Genomic DNA, 27,016 nt, shown 5'->3' with positions numbered 1-27,016 from the left:
TGAGCACAGAGGTGCAGCTCACAGGAAGCGATACCCACAACACAGGGTATATAGGTAGAGGATCAGCTTCCTGGACATGTTTGAACACCAGTGCCTCAGGAGGTGCAGGGTATCGTGTCAGGTGGTCGCAGATATTTGTAGCCTGCTGGAACAAGACCTATAGCCAAGTGGACCTGGTGGGCATGCTTTATCAGTAGTTGTCAAAGTGACCACCGCCCTCAACTTCTTCATCTTAGGCTCCTTCCAGGGATCTGCAGGAGATACTTGCAGGATTTCGCAATCGGCCACCCACAAATGCATCACCCAGGTGACCAATGCCACTTCTGCCAGGGCAGGCAAATATGTACACTTTGCCACCGATGAAGCCAATCAGAATGAGCGAGCGCTCTGGTTTGTGGCTCTGGCTAGCTTCCCACAGGTGCAGGGCGTCATCGACTGCACACATGTGGCAATCAAGGCACCTGCAGATCACCCAGGAGTGTTTGTCAACCGGAAGGGCTTCCACTCCATCAATGTGCAGCTTGTCTGTAACCAGAAAAAGATCATTATGCATGTGTGTGCCAGATTCCCAGGGAGCTGCCATGATGCATTCATCCTGTGCCAGTCCACCCTCTCTGAGTTCTTCACACCTCCGAACAAACTTACCAGCTGGCTGCTTGGAGACAAGGGCTATCCACTTAAAATGTGGCTGATAATGATGCCCATGAGGAGCCCAAGCAATGAGGCCCAAGAGCATTACAATCAAAGCGATATGACGACGAGATGTGTCATTAAGCAAGCAATCAGGGTGCTGAAGATGCACTTCAGATGCCTCAACAGATCTGGATGCGTCCTTCAATATGCACGAGCCAGGGTCTCCAGAATGATCATGTGTGTGCTGCGCTCTGCACAACATAGCACAGCAGCAAAGATTGGAGCTGCAGGAGGAGCAAGGCGCAGAAAGCAGTGCCTCTTCAGGGGGAGGAACAGGAGGGCGAAGACAAGGAGGAGGAGGAACGTCATGTGGACATGACACCAGCAGTAGCGCACAGTGCTGCCTGGGATGGCCTCATAATGGCAAGATTTAATTTGTTTGCACCACTGTACCCACCTGGCAGCCACTTGTTGAACCAACTTGCACCCACCCCGCCCCCACCAGCACAAAGCAGTTCTGCAATCAACAAAGCATCCCTTTCACAGACACCCATTGTTCCGATTAAAGTCTAGTCTTACCATTCATTACAAGTGAGAAGACCACTTGCCAGGCAGCAGGCAAAAATGGACAAGACGGGAAAATGGTGCAAAGAAATAATTTTTACATGTTTCAAAATTTAAACATAAACTTAACAAGGTAATATTGTGTAACACACCCATGTGCAACTACAAATCTTTCACCTTCCTTTTTCTATTGCTCCTACGTCGTGCAACCCCTGTGGCTTCAGCAGAGGTAGAGGCAAGCTACTCACATCCCTGCTCTGACTGCTGAGATGCTCTTGGCCAATGTCCTCTGGGTTTTGGAGCCCATGAGGACCTCATCAAAGACTGCTCGACCTGCACCTGTGCAGGGGCAGACTCGGCCATTGGAACACAAGGCATCATGTGGGGCTCTGACTGAGGGGGCGGGGGTGGGAGGCAGCAACGGGGTAGAAGTGGAAGCGCTTTGAGCACAGTCCCCACTTCTCCATCTTCCTTCTCATGGCCTACCCGTGCGTCCCTGCTAGCAATCAGCACAGAGCACTTCGCTGCACATCAGTGGGGCGCTGAACGGCCAAGACTAGGTTTTGATCAATTCTATTTAAGAGTGTGCAAGCCATTGGTGAGGGCCAGCATGCACTTGTTTGACTGCTGTGTTTGATGCTCCATGCAGGTGGCCACTCTTTCCATGGACGAAGACATCATAGCAAAGGCCACTGATGTCATGTCACTCATGCTTGAGACGGACTCCTTCATTCTCCTTGTAAGTGTGCACAATGTAGCTGGAAAGCCTGCCAGAACATCACACATTTTTTGCTGCTGCTCCAGAATTATCCTCTTCATTGATGGCCCCTGAGGTTCAGCATCTGCATCCAGCTGAACAGAGCTTGGAGTGTCCTGCGCCATCCGACACAGACTCTCCACTGCTTTCCCTGTATCCACCATCAACTCTTGCTCACTTGAGATGTGAGATACACCAGGTGACAACACAACTATCTGTCTCACTGGTCCCACCAACGTGTGTGTATCTGAGCTGGTGCTTGGCCTGCATGAGTTCTGTGATGGCACACCCTCAGAGCGTGTGACCTCTTCTGAGGAGTCATCGTCGTCCTCTGGCGCCATCTCCTGTGGGACACTTCATGGGCCTGTGGGAGATTAAAGACATTGGCTGGAATTTTCTGGGGTCCGTGCAGGCACGATCGGAGGCGGGTTGGGTGGAAAATTTGAAAAAAGTTGGAGCGAGTCAGGAACCCGCCGTCATCCCGCCCACATGTGCCTTTCCCTCGGGCGCGTTTGCCAGTGCGGCAGCGACCTGACCGGCAGAGACGGGCGACCTATTTGAAATCATTATAAGCTTGTTGTCAGACACTTAAGAGCCTTTTCCCCCCTACATTTCAAATTTCCATGCATGGCCACAGGATTCACACAGCTTGGGAACCATGTCTGTCAACCTGAGGTAGGAGTTCAATGGCCATTGCGCCAGCTGATTACTTGACAGCATCAAATGTACTATAAAAGCTCTGTCCTCACAGCTGATCACTTTCCTCAGGCAGAAGCTGTTGCTGACTACATTGGCAGCACACATTTAACTTTCTGTAGGCTGCAAGTGTTTCCAGCAAAGTCTCCATCCAGTGTCACCTCATTGGAAGAACTTCACTCCCCATTGAGAGATTGCTTCGGTCAACTCTACTTCACCTGCCATTTATTCCATCAGCATGGGTGCCGTTTGTACTGTCTCACCTTGGTCCTCAGAATCTGACCACGATGAGCCCCAACACCAGCAGCACCAGGCACATCAGCAGCACCAACAACAACACCGCCAACTTTCTCCGCAACCACCTGATGTTGCACAAGACAGAGGGCATCAGAACCCGAGCACATTGCTGCCTGGGAGGCCAGGGATGGCCTCATCATGGTCAGATTTACTTAACTTTATGCTGTACACCCATATGGCTGCCACATGCTGTGCCAGGTTGGCACCACCCCACAGCAATACCATAAACCATCCCCACAATGACCAAGCCATTCATCATTGGTGGAGGTACCGTTATGTCTCACTAGTCACTGCAATTCACTAAGCCACTTCCAAAGGTGCACACAAATTTCTCCAAGAACAGAAAGTGTTGAAAATAAAGATTTTTACGGTTCAGATCATGGAAACTTGACATTAACATTGAATAAAACACCCAAGTGGCTACCTTTGTGAATCTACTTGTGTGTCATCTTTTTCTTATGCGTGCTTCTACGAGGTGCTACCCCTGTGGCTTCAGCAGAGGTAGAGGCAGCTGCTCACTTCTCTGCTGCAACTGCTTAGACACTACTGGTGGACGTCCTCTGGGTTTTGGAGCCTCTGATGGCCCCGCCAAAGTCTGCTCCTCCTGCAACTGTGCAGGGGCAGACTTGGCCATCGCTGTCTGAGGAGGCATCTGGGGCTCTGACTGAGAGGGTGGCAATGGGGGGAGAAGTGTAAGCTCTTTGAGAGGAGCCTACACTTCCATGTCCCCTCTCATCATCATCCCTCTCATGGGCCACCCGCACTTTGCTGCTAGCAAGAAGCTGGAGAGCACCTTGTTGCACATCAGTGGAGCTATGAGGACTCACGTCTATGCTGACATCCCTCCTAGAGAGGAGGACTATGAGCCTCTGCCATCTATTCTCCATAGATATCATGTGCTCATGTGAGTGGCATATCAGCTGCTCCATGCAGGTGGCCACCCTTTCCATGGAAGAGCGTACAGTCGCCATCGCCTGTAACATGGTGGTGCTCATGTTGCAGATGGACTCCTCCATTCTCTGAACATTTGTAGACATCTTGGTCGCAAAACCTGTCACAGCCTCCTGCACTTCTTCCTGCACCTCCAGAATCGCCCTCTTTCTGGGTAGCCCCAGAGGCTCAGCGTCTCCATGCAGCTGAGCAGAGCTGGGTGCGTCCTGTGCTCTCCAGCGAGGACTCTCCACTGCTGTCCTTGTCAACACCATCTGCTCTTGCTCACTTGTGAGTTGTGAGACACCAGGTGACAAAACTACTCTATCTCGCGTGGGACCCACCCAGGTGTGCTTATATCTGGTGCTGGGTACGCTTATGTCTGGAGGCTCCTCTGAAGAGTCGTCTTGCTTTTCATCCTGGACAGTAGGGGGGTGGGGGCTCTTGATGGACCTGTGGGAGAGTAAAGAGATGAGTTAGATATGTCATATGAATAATGGGTACAGATACCATTATGCACATGATGACCATTCAGTGGCTGATGACATCAGTCCCCATATGAGTGACTGATATATGCCATGTAGCTTATTGATATGTAATTCTGTCACCAGGTTGCTGAGGTGTCCCTCTCTCTCCGTCTCCCAATTCCAGCTGCTCGGCAAATCCCGATACTTCTAACGCAGCCTCCTCTGCTGTTGCAAGAGTGGCAAATGATGGCATTCCACCTCCAATTCTCTCCCTCTCCCTCTTATTTTGGGCTCTTTTCCTGCAAGGAGGGAAAAAAGAGATGGTTGAGTGAAACTGATGGAATGAGTGTAACGAATGGATGGGTTAGTTCTTTAGAGGGAGACTATGATGGAGTGGGGTGGCAATGCCAAATGACCTCCTTGTGTGTTATTAGTTGGTATGATTGCATTAGGATGAGGGTGAGTGTGAGGGGTGGTTAATAAGATGGGGATGTGATAATGTAGATAGAGAGAGAGGGATGGGTGGATGTGCAAGGTATGTTGGTGTGAGTAAGGATGTGCAGGAGTAGGGTAGGGAAGGCAGAGCGATGGGGATGTGATGAGAGGCACAGCAGGATGAAGTTGAATATGACTTTGCACTCACCTTTCTTGATCTAATGAGATCACTGAAATGTTTCCAGCACTGTACCCAGGTCCTCCTGACCACATCCCTGCTGTTGACTTCCACTGCAAATTGGAGCCAGGCTCTTTTTGTCTCCTGGGGTTGTCTCTTCCCTCCATCGGAAGGGAAGAGGACCTCCCTGCGCGCTGTAACTCCCTCCACAAGCATATGGAGGGAGTCATCAGAGAACCTGGGTGCAGCCCTCTGTCTCTGTGCAGTCATGTTTCCAAGTATTTGGAACAATCAAAAGCTCCAGTGCAGTGATTGCACACTCCTAGATGAACCTTCAAATGCAATGTGGCCATGGCTCCTTTAAATCTACTGGCTGAAAACACATCATGGATGACGACATCAGACCAGCACCATTTAATTGGGCTGGGTAACGAGCTGGGCAAGCTTAATAGGCCACATTGACGCAAAGTCATTTTCTGCAGCGGGATGGAAGCAGCAATGGGATCGCAACCTGCTACGCCGACTGCCCACACCCGACCCGCCCATGTACAGAAAATTCCAGCTATTAATTAGAACTGTCACGGTAAGAATGTTTTAAGTGAACATATGCACATGATCATATTTCACTGGCTGTTGATATCAAGTCATCATGAGTAGTATGTCATGAGGCTGTGTGATATTTAATTCTGTCACCAGGTAGCTGGGTGGTCCCCATCTCACCATCTCCGATCGCCAAGCACGCCGACACTCAGCTTATCTGCAGTGCATCCTCCTCTGCAGCTGTCAGTGTGGCAATGGCTGGAGGGCCACCTCCAGTTCTCTGTCTCTCCCCGGTGTTCTGTGCTCTCTTCTCCTGCAAGGAGAGAAACAAGAGACCTTTGAGTGAGAGTAATGGAATCTGTGCAGCAGATGGATAGACAACATTTGTTGAGGATGACTATGAGGGAGAGGCATAACATCGCATTAAGATGAGGGTGAGTGTCAGTGGTGGATGGGCAGATGGGGATGTGAGGAGGTGCATAGACAGAGAGGGATGGGTTTACCTGGAAGGTAAGTTGGTGTGAGGAGTGATGTGCAGGAATAGACTTGGGAAGGCAGAATGAGGAGGTTGGGGTGACACGCACATCAGGATGCAGTTGAAGGTGGCATTGTACTCACCTTTCCTGCCCTTGTGGGGTCATTAAAATGCTTCATGCACTGTATCCAGGAGCGTGGTACCACATCCTGCTACTGAACTCCTCAGCGATTTCCAGCCACGGCTTCTTGGTCTCTGAGTCAGGCTTCTTCTTCCCGTCAGCAGGGAATAGTATATGGTATATCATAGTGCCCTTATACACCGCAGCATCAGGTCTATGGAGGCATCAGTGAATCGAGGTGCAGCCTTTGCACTTTGTGAGTCCATTCTTGTTTCCTCTGTTTCCCCCGCCTCCACAATCCTCAACTGTCATCTTTGTGATGTTCCTTTAAATACTTCAGCTGAAATAGACTCATGCATGTCGTCATCATGCCCGCTCACGCTAATTGGTCAGGAAACCCAGAAGTCAAATGTAAATGCAATGGCTGGGTTAAAAAGCCACTGACAGACGCACTGCAGTTACTTCTCCTACCAGGCCCCCCTACTCCCAGCGGGTCACCAGGTAAAATTTCCGGTCATTAACTCATCTATTCCCTTCACAGATGCTGACTGACTAGCTGAGTGTTTCCAGTATTTTCTGTTTTTGTTTCCTCTATATTTAATTTCTTTTGTGGGATTTTCAAAATATTATTTGTACTTCAGAGAAGAAAGACGAACAAGACACACGAGAGATTGGAGAGGAACAGAAAAACAGACTTTTACCTTTGGATCCACATTTATTGTTTTTCGATCTCTTTTGTTTTTGAAAAGGAGTCCAGAGGCGTTGTCTGTGATCACCTGGTAATATGGGTTAGAATTGGATGTGGAGCCCTGGGTGTCCCAATTGTAGAAGCTGCCATAAAATAAATAGGAATGAGTATGTTGAGATATAATTGATCATTCAAGTATGTCTTTTCTTACTGTGTGAAATTTGGAGAGCACACACATTGCTTCTCAAGACTTTATTTAAACACAGGTGCACTACTGCTTGCTGTCCAAGTGAATCCCTGAAGTGGTGAGCTCTCTGTTCAGCCATGCTGCGAGTGGTGGAAGGGAAGGAGAATCAGAGGCTATGCCAAACTGCACTCTTCTTTGCAGCAGCCATTTCAAGAACAGAAAGAGCAGACCTAAGAACTCTCCTGCACTGAGGATGAATTGCACTCATAAGTTTGTGATATCATGCCTGTTAAAAATTAGGGTATCCAAAATATATGGGGTTTTGCGAATAATACTGTACTGTGCTTAGATGATTGTATTAGAACTTGAGACAAAAAGTCTCTTCAGACTAGTATTAGAATAATTGGATAGATGCTTAGAATTTGCTTATGTTTTGATTCCCTGCGGATGTTATAACATTCTGCATCATGGCGGTGACCTTGTTTCCAAACTAGCTGTCTGCTGTTTGTGTGCTAGAAAGGTTGTTGACTATTATCTTTGATTTGGCCAACCAAGGCCCAACGCCCACGTTTCTTCCATTATTGCTAATAACCGTATTATAATGCTAAGTTAGGATTTTGACTTTGTTTAACAAAGCTGCTTTAAAATGTGTAAGTTAATTAAGTATAACGACATAAAATAGAAGATATCTTTGGGAATGTAATGATTCATTCCATGGTACAATAATTGCATGAACAGTTTGAACATGAATAACTGATAACAAGCAGTTACGAACATCTGCTGGCCAAGAATATCATGTCTGACTTCAAACTAGGGAGATAAGAGAAATTCTAATGGGTAGGCCTTCAAAATGTATAAACAATAAAGCATGTGTAATGATTGTGAAAACCCCTCCTGGAGGGAGGATCTTCATCTCGAAGTTGAGTCAAAGAACTCGACGTGCCATTGGGCACCTTGGTTTAGGAAGAGCCCTTACAGGTTAAATGGTCCTGTCCATATTTTATATTAGAACCACCCCATAAAAAGGGTATAAGAGAAAGACCTGAAAAGCCCTTAGTACAGACGGTGAAGGGAAGAGCTGTTTGCGCACTCTAGCCATCTGTCCGATCGGGTCCAGTACCAGCTGCTTGTTATGGTCGTATGTTTTTGCTGTATAACTAGTGTGTTATATTCCATCTTAAACTCTGTTTAAACACAATGGGCCGTATATTCCGATGCCTACGGGTGTGTACGCGCTGTATACACACCCGTAGGGACATCAGAAAATGCCGGTTTTAGGCATGCGAAGTGCATATGCTGAAAACCGGCATTTCCGATCTGTCAAGAATGCTCTTGACAGATCGGATGCCTGCCCTAGAGAAGGACCTCTGTGGGCGGATAGTTCCGCTTTCAGGAGAATCTCCGCCCGCAGAAAACCCTTAGAAACCTTACGCCTGGTACCAGCATAAGAGTTGGAAAAAAGTTTTTTTTTTAATTTACTGATTTATAATTATATAATTTTTAGCCCCATAAAATACTTTATTTTTTTCAAAAAATTAAATTTTTGTTTAAATTTTTTAATTTATTGTAATTTCAACTCATTTTAAAAATTTGATTTAAAGAAAGAATTATTTAATGTTTTACTATGTTTTTGGGGTGATCTCCATTCATATATTTGACAGGTCTATCTGTCAAGTGTATGAAGGGAGATTCCCTTCTCCTATTTGCTCCCCATGGCCCACATGATCCCAGGGATGCTTGCAAACCGCATGCACCTCTGGGATATGTGGGCCCTGCACATTTCGAGTTTGGAGAGGCCCAGGAGCGGAAGTATATGCACCTCAGGAGCCCTCAGGTAAGTCCGTCGATTTTTTCCAGATCGGAGGCCTCCGCATGCAGGAAGCCCCCGATCGGAAAATACGGCACAATATTCCCACCATATTGGTTTGCAGTCAATCCTGATTATTTGAAAGACTAGAGATAAGCTAATATCAACAAATTGGCTAATCTAACAGTCGGTGATCTATACCTGCACTGCGCTGATAAATCCTGACCTTGTAGTTTTATTTTGTGTTGTTTTGCTGTGGAGTGGGCGTAAACAAGAGAGAAAGCAAAAGATCGATATGGAGGCAAGGCTTTCCTAACAATTGTGATACTAATGTGAGTCCTCTATCAAAGCCTAAGGTGCTATGGGATTAAGAAGGGGGCTTTCACTATCACTGTGCATTCTGGGATAGCCCCATCTGAATCGCGTACTTTTGCTTTGCTCTCCAGTGAGAGAAAGCAAAATAAAACCATGGTAGCGGCACTTGCACTCAGTGGATTACTTAAAGAATAGAAAAAAGGGAAAAAGAAGATAGAGATTTAAAAAGCAAAGGAAAGGAAAATAAATGAAAAGAAAATGGAGAACGACAAGAGAAGAGAAAGAAAATAATTTTATTAATATAACAGTTATATTACATTGAAGGATGGAGTAGTGGTTCTTTTTCACACCCAATGCAAGAGGCCTGATTGCTAATATTTTTTGGCTATACATGGTACTCAAATGCATACATGGAGTGTTGCTCACTCCTACTCGCAGTGTGTCTCTTAGCAAGATTGTCAGTTCATCTCAATCACTGATACGTGAATGGTAGTGAAGCAGGTTACCAGAGTTCATTTTAACTCCAAATGTTTATATTTTCTAGCAGGACTTCACAGCAGCTGCTTTCATACTGCAGTTAACACCCATCATTCCTGGTCTCAGGCTTATTTTTCCATGTAATTTCGGAAAGGTGAGTGGCTGAAAGTGTTTTTTCCTGCAGCTACCAGGAGATAAAACTCAGTCGCTCTCACATCAGTGACTCAGTCATTGTAAAGTGACTCTGAACAGCTGCAACAGCAGTAATGGGACAGTGAACTTGGATTAAAGCAGACAGGTTCTTTAATCCAAGTTCACTGTCGGTGCCTGTGTGACGCTTGCTGCTTTTAACATGTTTATGTTTTGGTGTGAGACAATGCCTCAGGTATGTGACTGAAAATCTCACACCTAGGATTTGTGCAATGTTGACAGCTCTGAGCTTTGGGAATGAATCACTTGTCAGGCCCTTCAGCTGAACAATGTTTGGTGATTAAAAAAATGAGGGGCCAAAACTATCTTAAAAAGAAATTAATACTGCACTGGAACTAATTAGAGGTGTCTGCATCTTATTAAAATCAGGCCTCAATATAACATAAAGCACGTCATTCCCATTCTGTACTTTACCAAGAACTTAAACTCAATGCTTATTTTGCTGAATGTTTATGGTTTGGGCTTTGGCCATAACAAACGTTTGGTGCCAATTGAGTAACGCACCCCCACCAGTAAAATAAAGATTTATTTTTTATTGCCTAAAAGAAATGTTGGATCAATTAAAAAGTTTCTGGAACTATTTGTTTTATTATGCTCAAAGTACAACTGAGTTCATGATCACATCCGGTGATGCCAGATGCTGGATGACATGACACCGCTGTTCCCTCACACGAGTCTGTTGCTCTTAGCAGTTGATATGAACTAGCAAAAGTAACCTTCGGAAGATGGAATTGTTGTTATATCCTGTGGTACAGGAATGTCTATCACCATAAATATACATCAATGATACAGTTTAAAAATCTGGAAAGTTAAAGCTGATATCAATAAAAGTGCCCATGAAGCTGTCAGATTGCCATAAAACCCCAATTGGCTCACTAATGTGCTTTAAGGAGGGAAATCTGCCAACCTTACCCAGTCTGGCCTATATATGAGGCTATCAGCGCTCACCATTATAATGCAGGAAATCTGACAGCAATTTCTGGAGTATGCATATGCGCAGTTAAACACAGAAATCCAGAGGTTGCTGTCAGAGATACTCTGTTGCTCTACAGGGTGCACTGTTGCAGTCCTCGCCAGTAGACCCGGCATTGAAATTACTGCAACAGCGTGAATTTGCTGTACTTGCCCATTAGTTCCGCATTAAAAAAGGCTGAAAAAGTTGGTACATTCAGAGTAAATGAGTTTTTTTTATTTCAGAATGTGATAATTATTTCAGAACAACCTCTCTGGCCCTGAAAAATTAATATTACAAGTGTGGAATCTACTTCCCTCAGACGAAAATTAGCGTTGGAGATTTAAAATTTTTTTTTTTTTCTTTTTCTGTCTGTTTCTTTCATTTCTCTCCCTTAATCCCATCTGTATTTCCCAATCTTCATTTCGCTTTCTGTACAACAATAAAATTGAATTTATATTTCCTGCTTTATACTTCCTGGTTTGTGGCCACGATTTTGCCTACCGAGGCGGATCCGGGGCGGCCGGGGTCGGTAGCGCGATCCCAGCCCGCTGCCTGCTCCAGCCTGCTATGTTGAAGTGAATTTATGATGATTGGGCTTGTTAAGCCTGCCCAGCGAGGTTCCCAGCCAATTAAAAGGAAGCAGGTCTGATGACATCATCAGCTGGTTTCCTTAAAGGGGCCATGTCCAAATTGTTTTTGACAGTTCTACTGTCAGTATTCTGCAGCACTGAGGTGCTGCAAACACTGATAAGTACTGCACAGAGGTGCATGGCTGCACCCAGGCTCGTCCATGACTCCCGCCATATGTTTATGTGGCCTATGTGTCTCAGTGAGGATTTTTCAATCTGATTGGTTGAAGAGCCTTGATTTTGCTTGACCTGCTCACAGATGCCACAGACACCCTGTAGAGGGCACTGCACTGGAAAAGACATCGGATTAGAGGAAATCTCCGCTGACAAGCCCGCAAAAGTCTGTGGGCAGCTGTCAGCGAGGTGAATGGCGAGAGCCGTTCCTTCACCACTGGCAGCAAAATTCGGGCCATTGCATTTAGCCTTTCGTTCAACACAGAAACTGGAGAAATAAAAACAGAATGTGCTGGCAATGTACAGCAAAATGATTAGCTTCCTAAAGTGAAGGATAGGTTAACATTTTGAGCAAGATCTTCCACCACCACAACTCTGGTTCATTGTTACACCTGAAACGTTTCTCTTTCAGATGCTGAATGGCCTGGTGTGCATTTCTAGTATTTTCCATTTCTGCTTCAAACTTCCAGTTTTCCTCTCTATCTTAATAACAATAGAAAGTGCTTAAGAAAAACATATTTTTGGACAGAGGAACAATGTAGAAAATGCAGAGGATTCTTGCTCGAGTGTGGCAGCAGGCTGACTATCAGAAGTATGTTGTGCATTAGAAGCTGTATAATTACAGCACATTTTCTGTTTGGATCAGGATTTTGCATCTGAGTGTTATGCTTGGATCAGGAATTCTGTACAATGGGACTGAGTAGGAAGTGACTTGGTGCAATGGGATTCTACTCTTGGATTAGGTATGCAATTATCTAGAGAACATTTCTTTCATTATAATACTCACTGAAACAAAAGTGTGAGATGCTGACATTCTTACATTTCAGAATGGCTGTACACTGCTGTCACGTCTAACTGAACAATGAAACATCTTTTTCCAAATTTCCACCCTGTTCTCTTTAAGATATTGGGCAGATTTTCCACTGTAGTGCTTGGGGATGTAAATCATTGTCTGAGTGGTTTGCATAGAGCAGAAGATCAGACACTCATAATGGAGCCCACCCAATTTTCTGTTTATTAATTTAAATGAATGGAAAATTGTGTGAGCTCCTTTACAGGCATACAAACCTCCCCATCTGATTTTTCTCTGTGTGCTCTTCCTGGGCAATGCTTTACACCCAAGTGCTAAAGAGGAAAAATGCCCATTGCCTCATACTGGGATATAGAGGTACTAGTTGCTCTCTGGTAGCTTGCCAAATTCTCATTCTTCATAACGTGAGCCTAATTAGTGTATTTTAGTAGGTTGTCTGACAGTGGGTGAAATCACTGTTGAGCGTTACTCTGCCCTCACACACACACATGCATACTTTCCAGCAAGGGTCACTGGACAGTGATTAGGAGTGGAAACAATGGCTAGCTTTTCACTCACTAGTCCAGCAACACTTACTGACTGGAGCTCCAATACTGTCGGTGAGATCAGCTAACTCAGCATAGGATCTAGGAAGTCTACTCTGTAAAACTCAGTACGATAATCTGCTTCAGAGGTGCTGCTCATGCATTGAATAATTTAACTTTTTTCCACAGGGAATATATAATTTGAATAAACTAATCAAGAAACTCTGCTGACTACAAACAATTATACTACTAGCCCCGATTTTAACTTGGAATGGGAGTTGGATGGGAGGGGGCTGACAACCCGTTCTGATCTCGACACTGTAATTCTCGGACCTCTTCTGCATAGCGCCAGTCAGTTTCCTGCTTAAAACCGTCAAGGAGCGGCAGCTTGCCGGCAATGTTGGGTAAAAGGAGGCCCTTCCGAAGGAATGGTCTCCGGCACTCGGGTAAATCGCGAGCAGGGGGGCTTCGGAGGGTCTCATGATTGGGGGGTTGGTGAGCAGCTCGTGGCAGGGAAGGGCTAAACCTTCCTTGTGGGGCCTCCCGGAGGAGAACTTCTGCTCCTCCAGGCCCCACAAGGAAAGTCAATAAAGTATCTTTTTCGGCCTCTACTGGCACTAATTCCTTTTTTCCAAAAGGTTGCTGTGGCATAAATCCACAATGGCTTCTCCATGCAGGCCTCTACTTAAAACAGCAGTCGGGCCCAGATGACGTTATGAGAGCCCTACCTACATATTTAAAGAAGAACCCCGTTGGTTTCCGGCAGGTGTCCCTATCAGCTGCTCAGAAGAGCAGGCTGAAAGTGTAGTCTGTGGGATAGTTGTGGGACATCAACGGATGAGTCCTACAGGCGATTGTAATTGCCTGCCTGCCTGGTTTCTGCTGGGTGGGCAGGGTTAAAATCACCTTTACTCTTGTTATCATACTACATGGCCTTTAAAACCAGTTAAACTATCAGTTCAGTCACCTGGTTGGCATTTGCAGATGGCTACGTGTCAATCTGGATTGGGGAATTAGCTTCTGTAAAAGGGGATGCATTGCATTGGGTCAAAGGTATGTAACAGCATTTTCTGTTTTCGTCTGAAAACTCCAGGGTGCAATGAAACAACATTTAGGTCTTGGTTCATAAAGAAAAACACCTGTGGATCAAATGATTCCTTAAAACAAGAATGAACGATTTGTGCAACTGCAGGCAGACATTTTCTGTTAAGCATTGAAAAATCTTCAGCAACCGAGGTAGATCATCTTCAGAATGCTTTATCGAAAAACAGCCCATTGCTTTGATGTCGTCACATGTGCAAAACATAGTAAGGCGCATTGGGCCACAATAACACAGCAACATGTGTTTGCCACTGGCAGCTGCTCGCATCAAAGGTTCAGTACAGGCAAATTTTGAAACCATTAACACCACACTTTGGCAAAATTGTAATGTGGTTTAAGGAGGTTTGAAGGTTTAAACTGTTAAGCTCTTGAATTCATATTGCACATGTTGTCTCCAGGTTTTACATTCTTTTTGAATAGTGGCGAGGTCCAATTCACAAATTAGTCTCTGGTTTGTTTTAACTCTCCCGCACCCTGAAGTACTGAGTTCTCTGAAGATTTCATTTAAAAATTAAATATTGTTTGTAACATTGTAGTTATTAGTGTCCGTGAGAACTATCATCATAAGAGTCCCTATTAATGGGGGCAATTTTAACCTAACCTGCCTTCTGGGAAACTGATGCGAGCGGGTCCAATGCTGGTTTTACATTCCACTGGAGAATTCATTGAAGTCAATGGAGAGCATTATTGGGCACGGTGTAAAACTGGCATTCCACGGATCCCATGGGTTTCCCACCCGGCGAGTGAGGTTAAAATTACCCCCAATATGGCCACATTATTTTGCACTAACTTTTTCCCCATTTCACCTGAAGCTTCTGACTCATGCTGTGGTATGGTTCACCCTTGAGTACTTTGCCCAAGTGTCTATTCTTCATTTGCTAACCTAACAGTGTGACATGTACATAATTTTGGAAGACATCAGAGCCGAACCCAACCTATCCTCATCCAGTGCTCACAGACATAAGTGCGCACACAACTTCCAGAAGGTGCCAGTGGATAATAATCAGGAACAGGGACCCCTGATTGACTTGTTTCCCCCTCTCCTCAGGCCAGTGGTTTTGTGCCAATTATTAACACTCCTACCGTAAGCTCAGCTGAGATCAGTGAACTTAACAAATTTGAGAATCTCCTGCTCTGAATTAGTCACTTGTACATTGTGAAATATATTTTTTTAACTAACTGACTCATTGGGGTAGCTTGTCATTTTCACATTCTTAAGGTGCAACAATTTCTTTTGCCATGTATCCTACTACATGAAAAATATTTATAATATATACAAAACTACACTCAGAATCTGACCTTAAGAGGTTAACCATTTTACTCTGATGAATTTGAGGAATTTCCATTATTTTCAATGGGAACTGGCCAGCCATTTTTGGCCTGGTTTGTTGGATGAGAATTGATACATATAACTGTTATATCAAGAAATAGTTTAGACATCTACATAGGACACATTAAAAAAAAACAATTGGCTGATCCCAATCCAAGTATAATTCCAATCCAAGTGTAGAATTCCAATGTACCAAATCACTTCCCATTCACTCTCATTATAGAAAATTCCTGATCTAAGCATAACAGTCACCTCAGTTATTCATGTTTGCAACGCTCAGCACACTGAATATTATCTGTTGTCTAATTGCGGTTATATACAGTAGTCTGTGTAAAAAGAGTTATCTTTTATACAGTGGCACCTTCTTGACAAATTTTATTTTTTGGTAAAATGTTTTAAAGGGACACCACCTTCATGAAAAAAATATTTGACAAACTTTAAGAGCATGATGTAAGTCATGATGACTCAAGTCAAAATGAAATGCATCACATGTCACTTGATTTTGGCAGCAAAATGACATATGAAATAAACAAAGTGAAAATGCTGTAAATACAGGGTCCCACCTGAAGCATTAACCTATCAGATGCCGACCAACTTACAGCACATTTCTAGTTTTTACTTCACATTTCCAGAGTACAAAATTTTTCTTTCTATAACTGCTGTATAAGACTCTTCTTGCTCTTCTTCCTTTCCTTTCTAAACCAAAAGAGGTGGGCCCCACAATTTGTATGAGATGCTTAGAAAAGCATATGGGATCCTTGGCTTTATTAATAGAGGAATAGAGTACAAAAGCAAAGAAGTTATGCTAAACCTTTATAAAACACTGGTTAGGCTTCAACTGGAGTACTGTGTTCACTTCCGGGCACCATACTTTAGGAAGGATGTAAAGGCCTTGGAGAGGATGCAGAAGAGATTTACTAGAATGCTACCAGGGATGAGGGACTTCAGTTATGTGGTAAGACTGGATTAGCTATGGTTCTCCTTAGAGCAGAGAAGGTTAAGAGGAGATTTGAGAGGTGTTCAAAATCATGAACGGTTCTGATAGAGTAAATAAGGTGAAACTGTTTCCAGTGATAGAAGGGTCGGTAACCAGAGGACACAGGTTTAAGGTGACTGGCAAAAGAACCAGAGGCGACATGAGGAAACATTTTTTTACACAGTGAGTTGTTGTGATCTGGAATGCACTGCCTGAAAGGGTGATGGAAGTAGATTCAATAGTAACATTTAGAAGAGAATTGGATAAATAATTGAAGGGAAACATTTTACAGGGCTATGGGGAAAGAGCAGAGGCATGGGATTAATTGGATAGCTCTACCAAAGAGCCAGCACAGGCATGATGGGCCAAATGACCTCCTTCTGTGCTCTTTCAGTCTATGTTCCTTCAAAAGTACACTATCTTGAGGACTCCAATTCAGGAAAATTTAAAAATCCAGATTACAAACAAATAGGAAAAACAGCATATCTGGATTTCAATAACATTTGAAACCATGTAGTCACCAAAAAGGTGGTTTGTATTTGTAGATTACATTGTTTAAACATTTCAACCCTACCATAGTTCAAAAAGAACCTTAAGAACTCCCACTCCACTATCATGACGGGCGTAGAATTTCCCACAATTTCATTCCAGTCAGGGGTTTCTGAACATAAAGCCTCTTCATAATGTCCATTTAAAAGAATTAACTCGATATTTCCAGGTGAGAAGTGGTGGAAATTTGAGCATCCGAGAGACCACCTGCCGAGACCAGGTAAGTGACGGATCAGCCGTGGCGGTCCTTGTGATCGGTGGGGGAAAATCAATGCAGGGGAGGTGTACGCTTTCCTTATGGGGTGGGGAGTACTCCTGCTCCTCCTGGCCCCACAAGGAAGTTTTACAAATAAAACCTCTTCTGGCCCCGATCGACTTCCTCACTGGGTTGACCTGGCAGGAAACCCACTTCCGCTTCCTGCTCAGGTCACCTAGTAAAAGTTGCAGTTGGATCCCGGTTACATCATCTGGACCTGACATGTGTATGTCAAAAAAGAACTGACTGGCTTTCGGGCAGGTGGCCTTGCCACATGCTCATGAGAGCATATAGGAGCATCTGAGCATGCACAGGTCAGTTTCCAGCGGCTCAAGGACGGGTAAGTGACTCGGGCCATTTTAACTGTCCAGCTGCCCAGTTTCCGCTGGGCAGGTAGGGTTAAAATTGCCCCTAGTGTCTTTCATATGTGCCGTCATGTGCACTTCTCCAATCTATCCAAAGGCGTACTGAAACACTTTAATGAAGAGGCTGGATATAAATTATTAAGCTGTTTTATTTTACAGAGAACAAGTGGAATATACAGAGTACAAGATGTAATAAAACCTCACCTTAATTCAACAGAACCCTCATTGAGAACAAGAAAAATAATTTTTAAAAATGTCACACTACCTCTTACTTAACTTTTTCTGGTCAGTGTCTGTTTCTGACGGGCTCTGAACTTGAAATGAATGGATTTCCCCTTGCTAGACCAGGCTTCCTCCCCTGATCTGACTGGCTTGCTGATTGATTTTCCTCTGAGTCCCATTTTCCTTCTCTGTGTTCCCATTCAGTGGAAACAAGAAGGAAAAAAAATGTGCAAGCGTTGTTGACGCTGCCACTTCATATTCCTGTTGTTTTGCCAGTAGTGCACCCAGACGGATGGGTGACCCAAATGTGATGCAAATGTGTAAAAAAGAGCTGGACGAGTTCCTGGCTGACATTGTGTTTTTGCCTCTCCTAGGAGATTACATGGCTGCTGGTGGGTGGAATTCATTGGGAATCATAATACCTAATGAACCAGCTTCCCCCTTCTTGTCCTTCATTTTCATATGTTCACATGCTCATAGATAGAGCAGGGTCTTTCACCCGGACCCCCTCAGACAATGCAAGGGAAGCCTGAAAAGATAAGTACCAACTTTCCATTAAGGCCTCACCAATGATCTTAAGGCCTGGAGGCCTTCTGGCTGCTGTTTGAGAACAGCAGCCAAAAGCTCTGACCACTATTGTCATGGCCGCTGCTGGAGCCCTCCCAGACTTGCAATAGTGTCCAACTTGCCTGCCTCAGCTCTGAGCACAAGGCCCTGCTAAGGGGCAGGCCTGCACTAGGCGGGTGGCTGAGACATGAGAATGATTTGACCAACCAAATTTGGCTGTTCTGAGGCCTGGATTGATGCAGCGCATATTTTCATTAACTGTAATTAAAGACATCAGAACAGAAAAGGAACTCAAACAAACTAATTAAATAGCTATGTGCCATTGATAGATGAGATGTGGTACAAATAATTTGAGTGTTCCATCTAGACAAGCTGCTCCCAACAGTGCCAATTTAAAGTGGTCACAATACAACTATAAGCAGCCCCAACAAAAAAAGTATATAGTAGAGGTTCTCATGATATTAAACAGTACATAACGCACAACAGCACAGTTTGGATGTAAGAATGGCCGATGGGAGTCGGCACTAAATAGAGCCCTGGGTAGATGATCAACGGGATTTAGGTACATAAGCTGTTAAATGCTATTTCATATGTGCAAAAGTTATCAGTAATGTTAAGGGTTTGCTGGGTTTCATTATGAGGTAAAACATAAAGCAAGGAAAGACTACTGCAGTTATGCAAGCTCTGGTCAGATGCCATTTGGCATATTGCCATCAATTCTCTACCACTGCAACCCCCCCCTCCCCCCCATTCCTGGTGATGGACAAATGCAGTACTGCCGGGGTACAACAAGGCATTTAAGGAACTTGGAGAGGAAAGGGTGGTTGGAGATGTGGTTGTAGTTAATGAGAATAGAGGGTTCAAGGGTGGGTTTTTGAGGGCAGGGGTGATGATGGCAGTTTTGAAAGAGTGGGGACAATACCTGAGGAGAGGGAGACATTTAGAATATTGGCTAGTATGGGGGCCAGAAAAATAAGTTGGCTAATCATGCGTATAATGGGAATGGGGTTCAGTGAACAAGAGGTAAGTCTCATGGATGAGTTGAAGTTGGAGATGGCAGGTGAAGGGAGATAGGAGAGAAACTGGAGTGACAAAGGTTCAGGACTAGGATTGGGAAGGGATTGGGCTTGGGAGAGATCTGGCTTAATAAGAAAGAAGCAGGGAGGGGAGAGCAGTAGAGCCAGTTGCATGAATAGTCGCTATCTTGGTGAGGAAGAAATCCATGAGCTCCTTGCACTTGATGTTAGAGGTGAGGGTGGAGGGAATATGGGAAAGAAGCCTGAGGATGTATTTGTGGAAGAGAAGAGAAGAGAAGCCTGGGGTTATCTTTACCCTCCAGAATGAACCAAGATTAGTGGGCAATTTTGACAGAGGAGAGCAAGGCCCAGTAGAACTGGATGTGGTCAAGCCTGATTTGTGATGGACGCCTAAGCCAGTTTTGTGATATGTACACTCAAGTTTGTGCCCCTTGGACTTGAGGGAACAAAGTTGGGGGCCGTATCAGGTTGAACAATTGGCATGGGATATGGTGAAGGTTTTATGGGGTCAAAGGCATGAAGGTTGAGAAATTTTTGAATTTCAAGTGTTGGGTTGGGAGCAGGGCAGGGGAGGAGGGCTAGGAAGCAGTTGGGAAACCCAGGAGCATGGGTTTCCTGCAGGCCCTGCAAATTTAACAGCAGGGCCTGATTAAAATTTTAAATGTCAGTTTCCCACCCGCAGCCATCCAGATGGAGAGGCTGGCTGGCAGCGGGTGGGTAGGCCTACGGCACTAGCCGCAGAGAGGAGGGAGGGATCAGGTGTGGGCCGGGGGGTGATCAGGGGCTGGATGAGGATCGGGTGGGGCATGGGGGGGAGGGGGAGAGAGGATCGGGGCTGGAGCATCGAAGGGAGGGAAGCATGGAAGGGGGTGGAGCATTGGGTGGGGGGAGGAGGGAGAGAGGATTGGGGCTGGAGCATCGAAGGGAGGGAAGCATGGAAGGGGGTGGAGCATTGGGTGGGGGGAGGGGGGGAGAGAGGATTGGGGCTGGAGCATTATGGGGGGGGGAGAGAGGATTGGGGCTGGAGCATTGTGGGGGGGGGAGGGAAGCCTCAGGGCTGGAGGATTGGTGGTGGTGGGGCGGGGGTAGAAGGATTGGAGCCAGTGGACTGTGGGGGGGCGAAGCATCAGGGCTGGCCTGGGGATCATTGGTGGCGGGGGGGGGGGGCGGGGGGGGAGTCTGCAAAGGTGATCAGAGGCCTCAGGGATGGGTGGGGCTTTGGAGGCCTCGTCGGGGGGTATCCGATCGCGGGGGGTGGGTGAGGCAGGGACGCTGGATCCAAGAGGTAAGTGTAAAGGCACTTTAGCTGGCGGGTTCTCTGGGGCCTGAGAATCCCGACCAGCTACAGTTAAATTTTTAACGGTGGATAAATCTGAGGCAGGCCTGCCTCATTATAGAAACATAGAAAATAGGTGCAGGAGTAGGCCATTCGGCCCCTCGAGCCTGCTCCGCCATTCAATGCGATCATGGCTGATCATCCAAATTTAGTACCCGGTCCCTGCTTTCTCCCCATACCCCTTGATCCCTTTAGCCTTAAGAAATATATCCAACTCCTTCTTGAATATATTTAATGAATTGGCCTCTACTGCCTTCTGTGGTAGAGAATTCCACAGGTTCACCACTCTCTGGGTGAAGAAATTCCTCCTCATTTCTGTCCTAAATGGCTTACCCCTTATCCTTAGACTGTGACCCCTGGTTCTGGACTCCCCGACCATTGGGAACATCCTTCCTGCATCTAGTCTGTCCAGTCCTGTCAGAATTTTATAAGTTTCAATGAGATCACCTCTCATTCTTCTAAACTCCAGCGAGTAGAAACCCAATCGACCCAATCTCTCCTCATACGTCATTCCTGCGATCCCAGGTATCAGCCTGGTGAATCTTCGCTGAACTCCTTCCATGGCAAGAACATCCTTCCTCAGATAAGGCGACCAAAACTGCACACAATACTCAAGATGTGGTCTCACTAAGGCCCTGTACAACTGCAGCAAGACATCCTTGTTCCTGTACTCAAACCCTCTCGCTACAAAGGCCAACATACCATTTGCCTTCTTAACCGCCTGCTGCACCTGCATGCTTACCTTCAGCGACTGGTGCACAAGGACACCCAGGTCTCGTTGCACTTCCCCTTCTCCTAATCTATTGCCATTCAGGTAATAATCTGCCTTCCTGTTTTTGCCACCAAAGTGGATAACCTCGCATTTATCCACGTTATATTGCATCTGCCATGCTTCTGCCCAATCACCCAACTTGTCCAAATCATCCTGGAGTTTCTCGGCATCATCCTCACAGAACACATGCCCACCCAGCTTTGTGTCATCTGCAAATTTGGAGATATTACATCTAGTTCCCTTGTCTAGATCATTAATATATATTGTGAATAGCTGGGGTCCAAGGACCGATCCCTGCGGTACCCCACTAGTCACTGCCTGCCACTCAGAAAAAGACCCATTTATTCCAACTCTTTGCTTTCTGTCTGCCAACCAGTTCTCTATCCAAGTCAATGCCCTGCCCCCAATCCCAAGTGCCTTAACTTTACACGTTAATCTCTTATGCGGGACCTTATCGAAAGCCTTCTGAAAGTCCAAATACACCACATCCACTGGTTCTCCCTTATCTATTTTACCAGTTACATCCTCAAAAAATTCCAGTAGATTAGTCAAGCACGATTTACCTTTTGTAAATCCATGTTGACTTTGTCCGATCCTGTCACTGTTTTCCAAGTGCTCTGCTAGTACATCTTTTATAATGGACTCTAGCATTTTCCCCACTACCGATGTCAGGCTTACCGGTCTGTAATTCCCCATTTTCTCTCTACCACCTTTTTTGAATCATGGGGTAACATTAGCAACCCTCCAATCCATGGGTACTGTTCCAGATTCCATCGAATGTTGGAAGATGATCAGCAATGCATCTACTATTTCTAGGGCCACTTCCTTAAGTACCCTAGGATGTAGGTTATCAGGCCCTGGGGATTTATCGGCCTTCAAACCCATCAATTTCCCTAACACCATTTCCCTACAAATACTGATTTCTTTCAGTTCCTCCCTTTCATCAGACCCTATGTTCCCTGACATCTCTGGGAGGTTATTTGTGTCCTCCTTTGTGAAGACAGAACCAAAATATGTATTTAATTGGTCTGCCATTTCTTTGTCCCCCATTATAAATTCCCCTGATTCTGACTGCAAGAGACCTACACTTGACTTCACCAATCTTTTTCTCTTCACATATCTATAAAAGCTTTTACAGTCAGTTTTTATGTTCTCTGCAAGCTTACTCTCGTATTCTATTTTCCCCTTCTTAATTAATCCCTTTGTCCTCCTTTGTTGAATCCTAAACTATTCCCAATCCTCAGGTTTACTGCTTTTTCTGGCCAATTCATATGTCCTCTCCTTGGATCTTATGCTATCCCTAATTTCCCTTGTTAGCCACGGTTGAGTCACCTTTTTTGTTTTATTTTTATGCCGAACTGGGATGAACAAATTCTGTTGTTCATCAATGCGATCTTTGAATGATATATACATATAAATAATATTTACATGGGCAACCTGCCACCTGGGAGTGGTTTGGCTACCCGCACCCCCCCACCCCGTCCCACCTCCGTTAAAACCGGAAGTGCGCGGGTTGGAGGCGGGTTCAGTTCAGGATTCAGTCTTTTAACACTTTAACCTCCACCCGACACCAACCCACCTGCTTTATGGGGTTAAAGTTCCCCCTAGGTGAGGACTGGCTTCGGCTTGGCTGTCATAATCTCCACAGATAGATAGGTTGCTGATGCTCACTGTCTGGGCTTACATGTGAAGAATGGTCACTTAGGTGAGTACTGGATTGTTGGCAGTGCTTGTGGAAATGTACCCTGGCAAGAGTCAGTGGCTTCAGGGACTTGCAGGTTATGTGAGAGTAGTTACAATGAAAATAATCTCATCAGGGATTCAGGAGATGATGAATTTCTTAAGCATCACATTTTATGATGCCATCTTTATGAGATTACTTCCTGATAATTGCTCCCACCCAGGCATTATTAGCTATATAACACTGATTTACTTTAACCTTCTAAATAAATTTTGTGGACTTTCTAGAATTTAGTTATCATGCAGTAAAGTGTATTTTATGTTCCTATAAATATGAATGTGGCTGAATGTTGTCACCTCTTGTGGAGGCTCATTTACTGTACCTTGACCTTTAAGACAAGGGTGAAATAAATAAAAATCTTTCTGATATACCACAACCATGATTGGTCTCACGGGATGGAAAATAAAAGTAAAGAGTTAGCATCCAAGTTTCTGCTGTCTGTGATAAGGTGTCTCTTACTGAATGTTAACCTAACTCAGGCCAGAAATACATTACCAGAACCCTTTATAAACCAGTAGGATTAGACATTTTCAGAGTTTCTATCAAAACATTGATTCTATTTATATGAACCCATTGTGCAGTAACACATATGTACAGCTTAGTTTTTACTTTATAGGGAGCACTGCACTGTCAGAGGTGCTGTCTTTCAGATGAGACATTAAACTGAGGCCCCGTCTGCCCTCCAAAGTGGATGTAAAAAAACTCACCGCACTATTTGAAGAAGAGCAGGGGAGTTCTCTCGGTGTCCTGGCCAATATTTATCCCTCAACCAACATCACTAAATCATCCTCTACATTGTGGAGACCGCTTTGTGGAACACCTCGGTTCAGTCCGTAAGGGGGACCCCGAGTTTCTGGTCGCCTGTCATTTTAATTCACCGCTCCACTCCCACTCAGACCGCACCATACTCGGCCTCTTACACTGTTCCAATGAAGCTCAGCGTAAGCTCGAGGAACTCCTTGCCATACCTTCGATTAGGCACTTTACAGCCTTCTGGACTCAACATCGAGTTCAACAATTTCAGATCATAACCTCGACCCCTATCATATATATATATATATAATATATATTTTATCCACACTCTGTCTTTTTTTCTTCTCTCCCACATGGCAGCTAGCTTTCATTCTGCCAGCGCAATTCACACTGCATCTAGAGCCATCCTTTGTTTCTTAACCTGTCCTATTACCATCTCCTTTTGCCTTGAATATCTCTTAATGTCTCTTAACCTCTCCTGCCTTCTATCCTATCACAGACCTTCCCTTTTGTTCTTTCATCCCCTCCCCCCTTTCCCAGCTCCTACACTTGCTTAAAAATCTGTTCCATTTCCTGCTTTTTTCCAGTTCTGACGAAAGGTCATCGACCTGAAACGTTAACACTGTTTCTCTCTTCACAGATGCTGCCTGACCTGCTGAGTTTCTCCAGTATTTTCTGTTTTTATTTCAGATTTCCAGCATCTACAGTATTTTCTTTTTGTATTACTAAATCATCGTTTGGTCATTATCTCATTGCTGTTTGTGGGACCTTGCTGTGCGCAAAATGGCTGCCGCATTTCTCTACATTAGAACAGTGACTACACTTCAAAAGTACTTTATTGGCTGTAAAGCACTTTGGGATGTCCTGAGGTCGTGAAAGGCGCTATATAAATGCAAGTCTTTCTTTTTTTCTTTAAGAATGTGAAGTAGAATACATTTTCTGCCTGCTTATCGCATCATGCCAGATTGCTGTGGAGGCTAAGAGGCTTCTCTGTGCCACTGCATTTTGGGATGTCCTTAGGTTGTGAAAGGCGCTATATAATTGCAAGTTATTTTCTTTACTTTTTAACAGGTAGTGAAATAAAGCTCAATGGGGAGAATTTTCAGTTGTTCAGTAACCTTACCACTTAATTACCTCCCCCATCTGTTATTAGCCTATAATGTGCTACCGATTACCTGCAACAGGCAGATCACTTGTTACGAGCTGCAGTGAAGTGACTGATTTGATGTTTAGTCAACAGGATTGACATTGGTTGACAAAATCTAAAACGGGTCAATAAACAGGTTACTTGTATTTGCTGAAAGAAAATGGTAGTTTGTGTGAACAAATCATGGATACTGAGCTGTTAAGCAAATTGTCCCATTTTATTTTTGGAAGACTTCAGTTATTGGGTTTGCTATCTCTTTGTATAAGCCAAAGGTGCCACAATTCTAGGAATATTTAAATTGAGAAACCAAGGTAAAGGGCCAAGGCCCACAATCCAGGACACAATAAGTTGAAATGTAAAAAGAAAAAGAAAGGTGAGGTAAATCGAGATGTAGTAATTAGATGATACCAAGATTTAAAGGTCTGTAGATTGTAAGAGGAAGGAAAGACTGAAGTAGGTATGGCAAGGAGTTCTACAGTTTTAAAATGCTAGCAAACATATTTTTATTAGTTCCTGGGATGTGGGCATCGCTGGCAAGGCCAGCATTTATTGCCCATCCCAAATTGCCCTTGAGAAGGCAGTGGTGAGCTGTCTTCTTGAACCGCTGCAGTCCATATGGTGAACGTACTCCAACAGTGCTGTTAGGGAGGGACTTCCAAGATATGGACCCAGCGACAATGAAGGAATGGCGATATATTTCCAAGTCAGGAAGGTGTGTGACTTTGAGGACAACTTGGAGGTGATGGTGTTCCCAAGTGCCTGCTGCCCTCGTCCTTTTAGGTGGTAGAGGTCAGGCCAGTGTCGGGAGCGGTGAGAGCGGAGTTTCAGTGAGTATTTAAACTCACTTTCGCGGGCTTTTTTCCACAGGCCAGTGTCGGGAGCGGTGAGAGCGGAGTTTCAGTGAGTATTTAAACTCACTTTTGCAGGCTTTTTTTCACAGGCCAGTGTCGGGAGCAGTGAGAGCGGAGTTTCAGTAAGTATTTAAACTCACTTTCGCAGGCTTTTTTACAGAGGCCATTGTCGGGAGCAGTGAGAGCGGAGTTTCAGTGAGTATTTAAACTCACTTTCGCAGGCTTTTTTACAGAGGCCATTGTCGGGAGCAGTGAGAGCGGAGTTTCAGTGAGTATTTAAACTCACTTTCGCAGGCTTTTTTTACAGAGGCCATTGTCGGGAGTGGTGAGAGCAGAGTTTCAGTGAGCATTTAAACTCACTTTTGCAGGCTTTTTTACAGAGGCCATTGTCGGGAGCGGTGAGAGCGGAGTTTCAGTGAGTATATAAACTCACTTTCGCGGGCTTTTTTTTACAGAGGCCATTGTCGGGAGCAGTGAGAGCGGAGTTTCAGTGAGTATTTAAACTCACTTTCGCGGGCTTTTTTACAGAGGCCAGTGTCGGGAGCGGTGAGAGCGGAGTTTCAGTGAGTATTTAAACTCACTTTCACGGGCTTTTTTACAAAGGCTTACCAATCTCACAGACCGGCGGCGGCATTCCAGAGCCATGTCACGATTCAAAACGTGACGCGGGCAGGAGGAAGCAGCTGATTGGGTGAGAACGGCCAGGTGAGTATTTATACTACTCTATAGTTTGACAGTTAAGGTTCATAGTTTATAAAGTTTAGAAGGTCTTAATGTTGTGGTTATAGTTTCTAAGGTCTCTGTTGTGTAGCGGGGAGTGCCAGGAAACAAGGGCCCTTGAGTATATCATTTAATTGTAGTATAATTGGTGGTACTGATTTAATTTAAATTAATTAAAGGGTAAGTCATGGCAGCAAAGCTTGGCCCCGTGGCATGCTCCTCCTGCACTATATGGGAAATCAGGGACACTTTCTGTGTCCCTGACGACCATGTGTGCGGAAAGCGTATCCAGCTGCCGCTACTGGCAGACCGCATTGCGGCGCTGGAGCTGCGAATGGATACATACTGGAGCATTCGCGATGCTGAGGACGTCGTGGATACCATGTTTAATCAGTTGGTCACACCGCAGGTAAAGGCTGCACA

General features: G+C 45.0%; 1 protein-coding gene across 1 annotated transcript in view; it reads right to left on the bottom strand.

Annotated features, from left to right (window-relative positions):
• The window catches only part of cfap299 (cilia and flagella associated protein 299), a 1,221,566-nt gene that overhangs the window by 13,530 nt on the left and 1,181,020 nt on the right, over nt 1-27,016 (bottom strand). Inside the window, exon 5 of the mRNA XM_086004005.1 lies at nt 6,795-6,924. Within this exon, the coding sequence (XP_085860131.1) occupies nt 6,795-6,924 (130 nt within the window). The remainder of the gene's footprint in view (nt 1-6,794; nt 6,925-27,016) is intronic.

The sequence above is a fragment of the Somniosus microcephalus genome, chromosome 2 (assembly GCF_052327205.1).
Source record: "Somniosus microcephalus isolate GS21.2 chromosome 2, FLI_Smic_1.0, whole genome shotgun sequence".
In the NCBI taxonomy this organism is placed as follows: Eukaryota; Metazoa; Chordata; class Chondrichthyes; order Squaliformes; family Somniosidae; genus Somniosus; species Somniosus microcephalus.
The sequence above is the reverse complement of the archived record's forward strand: the minus strand, read 5'-3'. Positions and strand labels throughout refer to the sequence as shown.